Source organism: Oikopleura dioica, chromosome 2, assembly GCF_907165135.1.
Source record: "Oikopleura dioica chromosome 2, OKI2018_I68_1.0, whole genome shotgun sequence".
Lineage (NCBI taxonomy): Eukaryota > Metazoa > Chordata > Appendicularia > Copelata > Oikopleuridae > Oikopleura > Oikopleura dioica.
The window spans coordinates 5,463,219-5,478,228 of record NC_137292.1 but is presented as its reverse complement, the minus strand read 5'-3'; the positions used below and the strand labels follow the sequence as shown (position 1 = coordinate 5,478,228).

General features: G+C 38.2%; 3 protein-coding genes across 3 annotated transcripts; all 3 read right to left on the bottom strand.

The window, feature by feature from the left end:
- Positions 1-25: 25 nt before the first annotated feature.
- On the bottom strand, positions 26-1,640 carry LOC145696861 (uncharacterized). Its single transcript, XM_081773963.1, has 4 exons — positions 1,342-1,640; positions 1,091-1,300; positions 273-1,046; positions 26-232 (listed from the first exon to the last, which is right to left on the bottom strand). Exons 1-4 carry the CDS (start codon positions 1,477-1,479, stop codon positions 80-82), a joined length of 1,275 nt encoding a protein of 424 aa, XP_081630089.1. The 5' UTR covers positions 1,480-1,640; the 3' UTR covers positions 26-79.
- A 558-nt stretch (positions 1,641-2,198) lies between these two features.
- LOC145699871 (uncharacterized) lies at positions 2,199-3,408 on the bottom strand. Its single transcript, XM_081777123.1, has 4 exons — positions 3,207-3,408; positions 2,776-3,099; positions 2,301-2,703; positions 2,199-2,259 (listed from the first exon to the last, which is right to left on the bottom strand). Exons 1-4 carry the CDS (start codon positions 3,227-3,229, stop codon positions 2,224-2,226), a joined length of 786 nt encoding a protein of 261 aa, XP_081633249.1. The 5' UTR covers positions 3,230-3,408; the 3' UTR covers positions 2,199-2,223.
- Positions 3,409-4,248: 840 nt separating this feature from the next.
- Positions 4,249-14,426, bottom strand: LOC145696561 (uncharacterized). Its single transcript, XM_081773623.1, has 7 exons — positions 14,022-14,426; positions 13,296-13,387; positions 10,443-10,637; positions 8,830-9,131; positions 5,771-5,980; positions 5,108-5,368; positions 4,249-4,863 (listed from the first exon to the last, which is right to left on the bottom strand). Exons 1-7 carry the CDS (start codon positions 14,167-14,169, stop codon positions 4,707-4,709), a joined length of 1,365 nt encoding a protein of 454 aa, XP_081629749.1. The 5' UTR covers positions 14,170-14,426; the 3' UTR covers positions 4,249-4,706.
- Positions 14,427-15,010: the final 584 nt, after the last annotated feature.

Below are 15,010 nucleotides of genomic sequence, written 5' to 3'. Positions count from 1 at the left end.
AAAGCGACTTAGTTTTGCCCCGGTTTTATTTCTGTGATTATGTAACTTCCGTTTGGCACTGTCTAGGAAGTAGTTTATTTCAGTTTGTAACTGAGAATCGAAAGGGGAATCGCCGGAAAAGAGTATGATAAGCAGGTGGGAGGTCTGGATTTTCAGGGTTTTCTTCTATGATTTCAGACGGGGCGGATGGTCCAGGCTCAGGATTTTCTTCTGGTTGATTGGTTAGAGATATCTGAAAATCAGAAAAAAAACAAAAAGGTTTTAGTTCTTACGGCTTTGATAAATTGAATCAGACTTGTTATCTTGACAAGGTAGATAATTTGAAGAATAAGACCAGTTGAGTTCCCCAAGAGAACGAAATTATTTTGCTTTGAACATTTCGGGCTCATTGTAGGCTCGGAAAAGCTTGTCCAGAAAGTTGTGGACATGGTTGTTGACGGAAGCCACAATAAAGTAGTAGTTGTTGTGGGCCAGTTCCACCAAGGGGTAAAAGTTCGAATTGTAGTGGTTTGGATTGTTTGAGTAGATGTTGAAGTCTGAATTGTTGAATACAACAAGGGGGGACTTAATTGAGTTGAAGTGATTGCTGTTGTAGTGGCTATTGTGGTTGTTGTGGTTGTTGTAGTTGTTATGGTTGTTGTAGTTGTTGTGGTTGGTGTGGTTGTTGTGGTTGTTGTGGTTGTTGTAGTTGTTATGGTTGTTGTAGTTGTTGTGGTTGGTGTGGTTGTTGTTGACGAACTACATGTATCATTCGTACTCGGTGGTCGCCAATCAACTGCGCATCCCCAATGAATAGAAAAACCCTCGCCTGTCACACTATAATCAGACACGAATCGGACATGAAAACTACTTCCTGGAAGCATAGTCGAAATTTCATCTTGTCCACTGTAGTCTCCCAAAAATCCAGAAACGCCATAGAGAGAAACAATGTCGTAACGAAATTCAGTATTGAAAAAATCCGACTCAACAGTAACATCCTCACATGTTGTCCTTACACACCATTCTTCGATGTAATTATTTTGATAGTTACAGGTTTCTAATCTTCCCTTAAAATCGAATATAGAATGGACTGTTGCCATCCTCGTCTTACCTGATTATCATACAGTTCTGTTTGTATGCTTCCATTGAGAAACGGGCAATCAAAATCTGACATTGCTATCGTGCGAGCATGATTACGATAGGATCTTGTGGTCGGTCCTTTTGAGATAATTTGTAACGGGTCGCAGTTTTCCGCCATAAATTCATTGATCACGACGACATAAAGGAGAACAAAAAACGAGATAGAAATGGAAAGAACACACTTTAAATCTCTTTCGTTTGCTGTCTCTAATAGTTCTTTACCATGATAATGTTTCTCGATTTGATGATATTTTTATTAAAAATAATGCTGTTTGCTTTCTTAGAAATGATCAATCCTCTAGCTCCAATAATAATTGCAAGAATTCCAGCAAATCCTGAAGTCATAAACGAGTTCATCATCTGCCATGTTGTCAAAGCATCCACCCTTATATAAGTGTTTATGCTAAATTACCTTCTGCTTATATAATAAGAACTTATTTCAAACACATTCATGATGAGTAAAACTGATATAATGATTTATTTTAGTGAAAAACTTCTCAATAAATGCTGCATCTCTTCAATATCTCTACCGATCTTGTGAAACTTACCCTTCTCTTTATTTTTCGAGAAGATAATTTAATTACTTTGGTCATAGGAGATCGTAGGAAAAATATAATTTGATTGTTTGATGAAGTAATTTATTGAAGTTTATGAGCAAAATTTACAAATAAATAAAGAGTCAGTTACTGCTTTTTTCGCTGACGTAGTAATTCATAAATCGGGTGTGCGAAGGACACAGCTGAGAAAATTGCCAAAGCGATCTAAAATAAAATGATAAGCTAAAAAAGCAGTTCATTTTTTACCATAAATTGAGTCAACGATTGACTAAAAATCGCGATGAAATTCGTCAGTGCAAAAATCGCCACACCAGCGCTCAGATTCGCGAAGCCATAAAGGAAGCCAAACTGGGACTGGGGAAATTCATCAAGCATGATCATACTTGAAACGCCGTAGAACATGGTTCTTCCGATGGGGAAGATGATGCAGAAGAGATACATCGCCCAGGTCGTTTTCAAAAGAGGAAGGATCGAGACCAAAATCTGAAATTTTGTTGGGTGGGAACAAAGAGATTTGAATCTACCTGTATGATGATGATGAAGATCATCATCGTATGAGAAGCAGTTTTTCTGTTGAACGTATCTAGAATTCATTCAAATACAATCTCTTCATCCTTATCTTACCAGCAAGAAATCCCGCGAGAGGGCAAATAATGAAGGACAGCGAATTCGCCTGCATAAAAAGCTGATTGATTTGCATCTTTTTTTCTTCATCATCATAAACGGAATCGAGAATGGTCGGTAGGAGGTAAAAAGTGAGGATAATTCGGCAATCGATGATGACGTAGCAAAGGTAGTAGAGCATAAAACTCGCCGACTTTTTGTAGGATGACATTTTTTCCTGGAAATTTTCCCTAATAGGAAAAGTAGCATCCTTTCCTGTAAGGTTTCCCAAATTGTCGGCTCTGGTTCTTCTTGCTCATGTTCGTATTTTACCGACTCCAGTTTTTCTTTCTCGCAATCCCACGAATTCTCCTCGTTTTGATTCGTTTCTGCCACTGTTGACTTTGGAAGCATCACGAAAGTTCTACGAGAAAGTCATAACAAACAGTTATTTATCCGTGACGCAAGCATTCTAGCTCACCAAAATTTGCCTTACCTTATCCAGAAGAACACCATAACACCGATGAGGAACATGGCCATGGTCTGAATACTCATTCCATTTTTGTAAAAACTCGCCCAAAAAGCAGTCGCGGCAACGGAGCAGTCGTAGACGCCGTTGATGATTGTAATGATCATTCCTTTTCGTCTAGGGAAGTAGTTCGCCAGGGGGAGAAGAGTGAGGAGGGGAGCAAGTGTTCCCATGCACAGGAAGATCCAGAAGAACCAGAGAGCATGGGAGCTTAAATGGAGGAAGTAGAGGAAGATGAAGGAGAGGGTAAGGAGGGTACCACCGTAGATTCTAGCGACGCGAATTCCAAATCTGAATAATCAGTTTTACGGCCCGAAGAAAAGAAATTTGCTTAATTTTTCTTCTTTGATTTCATGAATTTTTTTTAAAGAAAATATTTATTTTATCTTCAAAATAACCTGTCTAATAATGAGCCAATCATCAGCGACCCAGCTGATAAAATAAACGTCCCAATCGAAGTAATTTGCAAAAAAATCTTATTTTGTCCTTCACAACTCGTCGCATTCCCATGCTGCTCCTCTTCATGACAAAGCTCTTTATAAACACTTTCCTCTTTCAAAATATAGTCGAAAACGCCCCAGCCGTAAACAAGCCCGCATATAAAAAATATCTCAAAGAGGCCGGTCGTTATTTTTAACGCGTTTTTCACGCTTTCGGAAATCATGGTTCTTGGAAAATTGCTTTATGAGTTTCCACCGCTGGGATTTTATAATAGTAGTTGTCTGATTGTTTAATTACCATTGAAATATCGAATTCCAACGTAATTCACAAACAATTCAAAGATTTGGGGACTCTTTGCGAACTTATGACATAATTTTCAAGTTCCATATTCAACGTCTTTTGACAAATATTTTCGAAAGTTTTGAGTTCTTGGATTTTTTCCTGGATTTTTGAGGGGTGCGACTTAAGGGTGTCAACAGCCTTAGTCAGTTTAACGGGTTCACCGAGCAATAGGCCGTTGACACCCTTAAAAACGGGACTAAGCAAATTTCAGGTGCATTTTTGGATGACCAATAAGATTACTGTATTTTGCCTACCAGCTAATCAAAACCCTGATCTATAAAATCACTTCTATAAAGTGGCTTATCCCTTAAAAACAAACCCCATGAAAAAACGAGGAAAAAATCCAAAATCTTAAAATATCCTTAGGTTGCCCCTTATTTTAGTGCTGCTCCAGTCAGGACGAAATTGAACTGAGGACTCGATATTTTCATTAAAAAAGGAAAATGAGATGAACGCAGGCGTTGGTAACGGTATTTTTGCAATACTTTGCCCGAGTCAGTAGTCTGTCTAAACTTGGAGGAAAAGTATTCTCCCGAATTCCATCGAAATAAAGCTCGACCAGCTTCCGTCAGCAGGCGAGCATCTTGACAGGTGATAGCCTGAACACTTGACCACGCGTCTTGGCGCTAGAATCCGAAGAAATCGATTAAATAGGAATATGTGCAGTGTTTTATTTAAACAGAAAAAGTTCAAAAAAGGGGACGAAATGTAAAATTTCACAGTCTTATTTTAAAAAAAGCGCACGCTCGAATCAATCTTCTTTGTATCCAAAGTTTCTTCGTTTTTCAGTTTCTAGCGTCGGGCAGTTTTTTGTAACCTGTGTTGAAAGATATCTAAAACATATCAAGACGAAATGATCGCCTTTGTTTTATCATCGAGTATTTATAAATATAAAGAATTTTTAAAAACAGAAAAATTATTTACAAAAAAAATGAGTTTTTTTGAGAATTTTTAATTTCAGGAAAATCTTTGTTAATCCCCTTAAATTTTTTTTTGTCTTGAAAAAGCCGCGCGCGGCTTTCTTTTATTTAAAAGTACATTTTTTGTGCCACTCATGTGCTGAGGGTTAAATTTTTGATTCTGATGAGCTGTTTTTTCTAAAGAGAAAAGTAGCTCTATTTCTTTTTCGCCAGATATTTAAGGCGATGGAGCTCGTGAGAACGAGGGGATTTCTGAAAGGAGGCGAAGGAGGAACAGCTGAGCGGCTCGAGAGATTCTAGAGTCAAATCGGGATTGACGCAGTCGACGTTTATTGATGGAGAATCACTGCACCTACAGAAAAGTTTTGCTTATTGGCTCAGAAACGGGGCTACTATTTTCATCCCTGTGTAAAATCCCTGAGTCAGGATCCTAAGGGACCAAACATGAAAAGCCGGTCAGGACCCTGACTCAGGTTTTAACACAGGTTTCTTTCCCGTAACATAACTCTTTCTTGATTAAAGATGACATAAGAGTCATCTAACCCCAAAAATCCTCCTTACCCAAATTTGGAACAACAAAAACAAACAACTCTTACCACAAAGTGCAACTTCCACTGTCACACCGCCAATGACCATCCTTGACGTCAGGCAAATTTGCACAAGTGTCCATTTTCGGCTCCTCTTCCTGATCGTAGTACTCGTATTCCTCGAGGCAGGAAAAGCCCAGCTCACGCTCGAAGTCTTCTGGAGGAGCAAAAGTGCTCTCGCTTCCAGATGTGAGTCGATAAGCGCAGTTTTCGCCGACACAGTGGCATTTTAGCGAAACGGGATGAGATGGCTCCAATCCGGGTGAGCATCTGAAGACAGGGTGAAAAGGGGCTGGCTAGTTTGAGGTTTTGAAAGAAAAAGTCGGTCGTAACAATGGTTTCCTTTTCCGTTGTAAATCATGCTTGACCGATTCGTTGGGATAAGACAAAGAATAAAAAATGAAAAAAAGAGATTTTTGTGATTTTTTTTGAAATGATTTTTTGAAAGGATATTTGTTCTGCAATTTTGTTTCCTGAAGACATTTAAATGAAGCATTTGCGAGTCTATGCTTTAGAATTACTACGAAGAAGTACTTACTCATTATTAATGAGTTTAAAATAATTTGACTGTGTATTATGAATAAAAGTCTATGACAGAAGATCATAAATGAAGATCATTAGAGATTCTTAAGACCCTAATAATAATTTATTACTAAAAAATTTGTTACTTACGTCAATTGGCATTCTCCTTTTTCCTCCTCGCAAACCCACTTGCCCCTCTTCGTCTCCGGCAGCTCCTTGCATTTCTTCCTGTGCAAAAGAGAATTATCTAAATTAAAGGTTTCGAAAAAATGATTAAGTTCTCCAAGATCGGCAGTGCAAGTTCCAGCATCACCAGTCCACGAGCAAGCGCCTCCTCGATCGCAGACGCATTCTTTTACGCTTTTTTCTTGGTTTCAGAAAATTTCAAAAAAAGAAACACGTAGATTTTAAACGGTAAAAACGTCAAACGTCAAACTCGAGGTTGACTGGTACTCGCTGCTCATCGTGAGTGAAGCATCGTGTCTGCTGCTGACGCTAGCTCCACTTTGTCAACGCTTAGCTTGACAGATGGCTGACATAACCGTTTTTGACGCTTCTCATAGCGAAAATATTCTGATCGGTTTTGGGGCGAAGAAATTTAAACAGAAATTAAGGGGGAAAACCCCATTTTTCGACTGCTTGACCCAACTAAGTCCTCCTTTTTCAACTCTTACTGTAATGAAAAAAGCCATTTCCAACGCATGAAACCGCCAATGCCCGTCCCCGAGACCGGAAAGAAAGCCTCTTAGCTTTCCCGCAAAGAACGCACTTTGCGTTTTTATATTTGCAGTTCTGGACGTGCTCTGACGAATTCAAGAAAAAAGATGCGCCCGGAAGAACGGTTTTTTCGAACTTTGCTTTTTTAAGATTTGCGATAAGGAAGTGATAGAAAGTGTTCACGCGTGCGATTTCGTGCGCGCTCGCGAAATTGGTTATTTTTCTTGCGTGTTGCCTAGTTCCGACGATTTTTTGCTCGATTTTGCAACGATAATTTCAAAGAAATTCGTCAAATGGAGCGAAAATTGATTTATTGGATTATGAGCCCATTTGTTTAAGTCAAAACAGTTCCCTGGTATTATAGTTCGTACTTAGTCTAGTGAAATCGAGATTGTGTCGATTCAAAATATTTTACCCTTCATTTTTTCGGCCCTTTCAGTTTTTCCTGAAAATATGAGGGGAAAACGTGTTTTGACAACGTTCAACTTGGAGTTTCGAAAAAGGCATCAACGTGCCAGCAAAATTAGGCTTCAAGAAGTGAATCGGTTACGCCACTGGTCGGTATCAGCTTGACCAGATTGTGGGCGCCTTTTACCTAACCGTATAACCGCTCTGTTTGGGGCTGACAACTGTTCTTCGTCAGAAAAACACCGATTGTTTCTCAACAAATACGTAAGGGCCCATAGTTTCGATTACCGGGTGAATCGAAAAAGTATGCTCGTTCAAGTGCTGCCCAGAAAAAGTAACCGCCCGCTTAAAATTGCCAAACCGCACTTACGTCAGCTGCAACTCGAGTTGTACTTTTGGGTACCCACCTTTCTTGCTGCTCTTTTTGATAAAAAAAGAGCATTTTTGTTCGAAAACCTGTGTCGAAAACCTGAGTCAGGGTTTGAAAGGCCCAAAATAAGAAGCCGCGGAGCGGCTTTTCTTTAGATCAGCCGCGAAGCGACCAATTTGCGTCTTTATTTATGAAAATTTTGGGGAGGTGTCTGGAACCGACAAAAAATTTCGAAAAAATTTGCGTGGGCGGATTCTCGGCTGCTGATTGCCCGGTTTGCCGAATATAGGCTTCTGATTGGTTGAAAATTTCCACGCAAAATTTGTCGAAATTTTTTGTCGGTTACAGACACCTCCCCAAAATTTTGGGTGTTTTAAACCCTGACTCAGGTTTTCTACACAGGTTTTCGAGCGAAGAAAACCATTAAACGAGGCTCAAGTTGGATTTTTTGATTCAAAAAATTTGAAAAAATCGCGAACTTAGAAAAAAGTCGAAAAAGAAGCAATTATCAGTTGCGCACGTAAGAAAATGTTCAAGCTGCTTACGATAAATCTGCGGGCTGACGGACGCATTCGTTTTTCGAAAGACTGGCCGATTAGCGCAAAGCTCGAATCGTTCGAATGTCATTTTTTGTTGAGAGTTTTAAGATTGAGCGGATCGATTAGAAACGCAGAAAAAAAGGGATGACTTGGAAACGTGAGTACTCAAAGAGTTTTTTTTTTTCTGAATTCCCAAAAAAAAATTAAGGGTGTCACCATCAAAAAAGAGCAAAAACCTGCATAAAAACCTGCGCTGCGAAAATTACTGAGTAACCTGTGCAAAAACCTGAGTCAGGCTCTAGAGCGGCTTTTGACGACCCTGAGTCAGGTTTTTACACAGGTTTTTCGAGTTCAAATGACTAGTTTTCGCGGAAAATTAGAAGCTCTCTAATTGCTTCCTATCGAATCGAAAATGGAACGTCATATCATGTTTTACATTTTTCCGGGATGTTTTTATGGAAGAGAAAGAAACATCTGGCCCGAGCAAGCAGCTCTTTTAAAAACTGCAAGGCTGCAGTAAAATATACTTTAAAATTGATACCGTGCTAGGCGAGCGTAAGAAGATGGAGATTAGTGCAGGTTTCGGTAGATTTGGATCACTTACACAACAAGTTTTTAGTTGCTAAAGCGGGCGGGGACCGAGAAAAAAAAAGGTTTTTGAAAGCTATTTTAAGGGTGTACCCATCGATAATTGCGCTTTTTGGAAAAGACGAACAAAAAGCTGAGTAAAAATCATTTTTTTGTGAATAGAATTAAGGGTATCACTATCTAAAAAGAAGAATTTTAAATTTGCTCAAAACTCTGGATTTTCGAGGTCTGTACCCTTAAATTTTTTTCATAGAAAGAAATAGCCTTGTAAGAATAGAACGTGTTCAAAAGAGAGGTGTTCCAAAGCACTAGAAAAAAACGTCGCCAGAAGACGAAAAAACGAATCCTGCGAAAACAAACAACCGCAATCGTCTAAATTGCGGTTTTTGGTTTGAGTCTTCAGTACGACAAAACTTCGTGGATACTCTGAAGCTGAATACTACCACGATGATGTTCCTGGATGCTGGAGCTTATAAATGATACTCAAGTCTAAGCCGGAAAAAAATTTTATACGAAAAGTTGAAAAACAAAAATTATCGTTTTTCAAAAAAAAAAATTTTCTAGAGAAAAAAGTTCTGAAACCATGCCCATGCTGTTCTTTGACAAAACCATCAGGACACTCCAGTTCGCACTGATCGCCATGTTCCATTCCCGTGCACTTGTTTTGGCCGACTGGATGATAGGGCGCGTCGCAGCGGAAATCTCTTTCATTTTCCTTGACACACTCGCTCGTCACTATCTCCGTTGAACTCTTTGCAGAGTCACGTGGCGAATTTTCAGACTCATCGGATTTCGATTTTGAATAGAAACTTTGACTCCAGCGACAGCCGTGCCGATTGCAACTGCATTTTCTGCGGGAAATAGACGACTCCGCCAATTTATATCCTTTCTAAAGCGATCGTTAAGCAAGTAATATCTTATGATTAAAATAAAAAGGGTGAGCGGCAGATAAATTTTGATGATAAAAAATACGGTAGATAAAGTGGGTTCTTCTATCAGCTGGATATCTTGCCTAACCAGCTGCCTTTCATTCATAAAATCAGTCGAATTTTCTATTCTACAAGATATTTACTATTTTTCTCATAAAAATGAAGCTTTTTTTAGTTCGAATTCAGTTGAACAACTTCCAAGATATTAATATTTTGTAAGTAAAATATCATCAGTGAAATATTTTTGAAAATGAAACTCTTCGATCGAAACTTTTCTCGATGTCTTGCTCCTGCCTGCTTTAATAATCATTAGTATAAAAATTTTGATGAATAAATAATTTAAAGAATTTCTATATTCAGGTCTTGTTTTCAACAGGTAAAATTGTAATCGTAAAATTAATCGTTTAAAAACCGCTGACAAAATGGTTCGTTTCAAGCAAAAATCTTGCCTATTCCACCTGTTTTTCACTTATAAAAGGAACTTCACGAGATTTTCCTCAGTTAAGGGGGTAGAAACAACTTTCTCAATTTTGCACTGTAGCTTAATAAAGAAAAACATCAGATTAATTTATGTTTACAGAATTTCCTCATAAATGTTCCTAAAAAAGGGGTTCAGCTTCACAAAGATGTGAATGAAATTTGTTTCCCCATTACGTGACTCGAGATATTCGAGGTTGAAAATGTGCGAACATCAAGAATTTCGGAGAGATGAGTTGTTTCTGAGCCCAATTACTCAAAAATTTGATAATTAAATTAAATTTGGAGGCAAATGTTCCTAGCTCCAAGATGTTTTTATCTAAATATGAAAATCTAAGATTTTATTGTCTGAAACGCCAGTCAAAAACCGCCTGTTTTCGAAAAAAAACTGTTTCTACCCCCTTAAAATTTTTAAAAGGGCAAGGTGCTGATAAAACTAAAAGATAAAAATCTGGTCGATAAGAAGATTCGCTTAGCAGCTGCACACCTTGCCTAAGCCAGCTGCTATTGATTATAAAATAACCAAATTTTCATGAACGGGAAAAATAAATAAAAAACTTTTTCACTGTATTTGTCTTTTAAATCAATTTTTTTTAAATGAAACTTTTTCAAATGCTTTTATTATAGATTCATCATCATTTCACGCATAATTATGAAAATGAAACAAAAGTTTGTTTTACTTCTATACATTTATCAAGGCTTCTGAAAAACAAATATTGAGAATAAATGAAAACTTTTGAAATATTTAGAATCTTGAATATTTTTCAAATTTGTCGATCTGCGACTAGTTTTACCTTGCATTTTAGCTGGCATTCGTTTTCATCCGAGCATCCCCAATTTCCATTCTCTTCTGAAATCTCTCCACAGGGCGTCTTTTCCACCCTCTTTGCCGTCTTTTGCGCACAGTGAGGAAAACCAGACCACTCGCAGGGGATGTTAAAGTTGACGCCGGCGATTGATTCGGAACATTTGCAGGAAACGTCGCTCGACTAGAAATGAACTGTGAAGGCGGTTTTTTTTCTTAGAAAAGATTTGTTAAAAAGCTTCTCCACGAAAGGTGTTGACACAACTTCAATGAATCTCGGGATAAGTGCTCAACCCTTGTTAAACATTTTCTCCGGGGCTGGAGGACTTCAGGAGCAAGACTTTTATTCCGCACGTTTTTTGACGGAAAAATGATGACTCATAGCTTTTCAAAGGTCTCGGAAACCTGCATTAAAACCTGAGTCAGGGTACTGAAAGCCATAAACCCTGACCCTTACTCAGCGTTTATTCACAGAAAATTCAGAAAACGATTTTAAGGGGGTGAGAGGGTGTAGGGCGGCCCGGTTCTGCAGTCACAGTTTTTGTGCGCTTCGCGCCTGTCTTGAAGAAACTTCAAGATTATTCCAAGTCAGAACATACATGCAAGCCTTGTTTAACGTGCTGACATTGAGGAAGTTCAAATAATATCAATTAAAAAATCTGACTGCAGAACTAGGTTCTGCATTTACAGAACCCGGTTCTGCATTTACAGAACCCGGTTCTGCATTTGCAGAACCTGGTTCTAGCAGAACCGGGCCGCCCGCCACCCGGGTGAGAGCCTTATTCTGGGTTTATTTCAGGACTTTTTTTTGCTGAGAGGAAGAAAACAAGGCTGTGGAATTTGTAGGTTTCCGGTTGAGACTTTCCGCTAGGCTGCAATTTTTTCTGTGGCCACGATTTTGTGGCATTTCTTGTTTGGAATGGTAATTAGCAGTTTTTTGGAGGGTGGCACTACTCGCAGGCACGTAAGAACCAAATATTCGCAGCGTTTTTACAATTACTTATTTTTCCACCCGATCTGTAATATTGATGGCATATGTGGCATATTATATGCCTTTGTGAATTGGAGTTGATGACAGAGGTAGATAAATATTACGGTCGATTGAAGAGGATCTCAACATCTGATCGGGAATATTCACCAAAGCACCTGTTTAGTTACATAAAAGGAAACATTCAGTGTTCATCGTTATTTATAAAATGAAAAACTGAAAACTCAACGAGTTTTTGAATATTTGCTTCTTCAAAGCGTTTTCTTAATATAATTTTTAAAATGTTTCAACTGGCCTAAAGAGTAAGTGGCGCAAGTGGCGTTGTGTGTGTTTTTCACTTCTGAAAAATAAATACAAAAAAAAATAAGTTAAACTGACAGCAACAGAGAATCGTTTTTGGTTTGGAACTGAGCATTCCAAGAAGTTTCTCATTTGTTTTTGTTATTTTAGGTCTTCCTCGTCTGCGCTACAAAAATAGCCATTAGATGCTGCGATTGATGTTCTACGTGGCGGTTTAATACTCGGCCCGTTTTCTTATTTTTTCTTGGGCAGCGGACGAAAAAGTAGGTTCCAAGTATAGAAACGCGCGCGTAAGTTATTATTACTTTACGTGCGAAAGAACGATTTTTTGCTGCAACGGGTTGTTATTTTTCACGTGCAGCGCGCAAATTGTGAGAAAATCGACTATTAGTTTATTAAACTGGACGAAAATTGGAAATTCCTCTTTTGAACCCGCTTTTTCGTGACACGGAATTTTCGAAGAAAAAATGGTCATTTCGATTTTTTCATCATGAAACCCTTAGTTTTCTATCTCAACCGACCTTATCAAAGTGATACCCTTATTTTGTCATCAAACGAGATGGCACAAAATAAGGGTATCACTTTTATTCTCTTCCACCAATCAAAAGTCTCTATTTCTCCAATCAACCAATCACAAGCGAGAAAAAGCCCATTTTTGAACCTTCAAGGTTCGAGCGAAATTTTTTTATATTTCGAAAATTCTAATCGGATATCGAAAACGAAGCTTATCAAAATAGCCTATTTTAAATAGGCATTAACGTGATTTCTGAAAAATTCTAGGGCGATGTTGATTACTAAGATAGCGCGTCGCTGTTCACATTAGCGCAAGGACGTGGGGTTTGTTGTGCCAGCATGTTCGCCAGCGTACTCGCCAAGTAAACTCTCCCCAAATCCAAATCCTCTATCGGCGATAGACTATCGCTCATCCTTTATTTTACAACTCAAGGCAATCACGATGCTTAGCCGAAACTGACGTTTTTGCAAAATTAGAAAATTTGAAAGGAAAATTTTTCTCTCTGAAAAACCATAATTTTATTCTGAAAAAGACAAGCTGGTTTCTTTTTCTTAAAAGATAATTGAAAAACTCTTGCGTGTATTAAAGCATCTACTATTACTGCAAGTATTTTCGTTATAGAAAAGATGATGTTTTTAAAATTATTTTCTTCAAAAACAACTAACGAAAGGAAGCAAAATTTCATCAAAAAGATCAAATTATCAAGCATGAAATTCCGACTTTTCAATACCGGAAGTGACCTTTTCCCCGAATTTTCTAGAGACGTGGAATTTGGAAAAGGGCAAATGCACCGAAAATCGAATCAAAACGGTCAAAATATCGAAAAAAAAGAATCGATTACAGGCTGTAATTTACAGCTAAAAATCGAGAAGCTGCTTGCGGCTTCGAGCTAAGAGGACGAAAAAGCCGCGCTACGCGCGGCTTAAACTATTTTTTTGCTCGAAGCCGCAGGCTGCTTCTCGATTTTTGCAGTTTTCGATTCTTTTTTGCGATATTTTGACCGTTTTGACTAATTTTTTGAAAATGAATGAGTCACTTACATGATCTAGGAGGCTAGAATCACAGTCGTATCTGCACTGAAGCTGTCCCTTTTTAGTCCTTCTGCAGCTCTGCCGATTGATCCCTCCATTTACTAAAACGAGCAATTAATTCAATTCAATCTAGTGCCCAGTTTTCCCTTCCGGCGGATGAATAATTTACGGGATAATGAATCCACTTAGTTCCTGACGACTGCTGAGCCCTTTGCAACTGTGGTATGTTGCGTCAAGCCCCAGTTGTGACAACAAATGTCCAACGGGCTCGGGTCAAGACAAATTCTAGCTTCAATTTGGTATGAATAGCATCAGAGGCGATTTTGGGGGAAAATATACAGAAGAGATTGGATTTCGTGATTTTGGCACGTTTTCATAAGAAACTGATTTAGCGACAGTTTTTGGATTCAAAGAAATGGAATTTTCGACAAAAAAATTTTTGAAAAAACAACGGTAATTAATGCCTGTTGCTGACGATTCTAGTAGTATCATCGCATTTTTGAGCGAATAGCTTCATTTTTATGAGAATTTTTCTCAGCATTCGTCGAAAAAAAAGGCTAGTACTAAACTGTTTCACGAATTTGAGTCAAAGAATCTTCAAATTTGAGCGATAAAATCGGGGTGGCGCCAAGAACCGACAAAAATTTTCGACAAATTTTGCGTGGGCGGCTTCTTGGCTGCTGATTTGCCGGTCCGCCGAGTTCGGCTTCTGATTGGTTGAAAAACAAATCTTACAGTCAGTCGGGATGTTCTGAAAGCACTGTGCCAAGTCCGTTTGAATTTCGAATCGAAATCGCTCTCTCGACTCGAAAAACGGGCTCTCGCTCGTCACATTGCTCACTGAAAACATCGTTGCCAATTTCTCCACCATCAGTTTCTCCATTTTTTGAATTCAACTCCGAGTCTCTAGAATTTCTCTTTTCGCTATTTTTTCTTCTTTCCCAAAAAGTTTTTCTTTCGTTCTTCTTGGATTTTCTCTCTTTTTCAAAAAGCGAAAATTTCACGACCGTGAATTTTGAGAATTTTCGTCTTAGAAACTTGTTATTTGTTGTTTCGGGTCTTGTTAATTTATACAATCAGGCCCTGTAAGTAAAAAAAGGTTCAATGAAGCGTGGGCAACGCCGAGAGTTCTATCGAGCAACAAAGGATGAAGCGCACACCAGTTATCGTGAAAACTCAATCCGCGCGCTTTTTGCTCGAGAGCGCCCTCGGAGCGCGACCTGCATGCGATTTCGCGATTTCTTCTATTTTAATAGAAGAAATGTAGACGATGTTAGACAAGAGGGGTTATTTAATGCAAATTTCATCCTCGTAACAGGTATTCTAGATTATTAAAAATATTCGCTTGTATCGAAAAATGAAAATTTCTTACATTTATTTATTGTTATCTTATTATGGTTATCAAAACAATGATAATTCTCGAAACAAAATTCATAATCGACAAGAGTATGATATAATTCTAAGGACCATAACTTGTTGAAAAAATATATCGTATGTAATTTTAATATTTTGTCATTGTCGGATTGAAAATCAAAAAGTGTATATATGCCAAAGCATCAGTAGAATTGACCCTAACTATAAAATTAAAATTAAGATGATGTAATCATCGATTCAATTGAAGATAGACCGCGAACGAAAGTAATTATCTACTATGAATGTTTAAAATATGATTTTGTTTCTAATTATACTCTCGAATACCCTTCCCTCGTAATTTTTGTCACAAT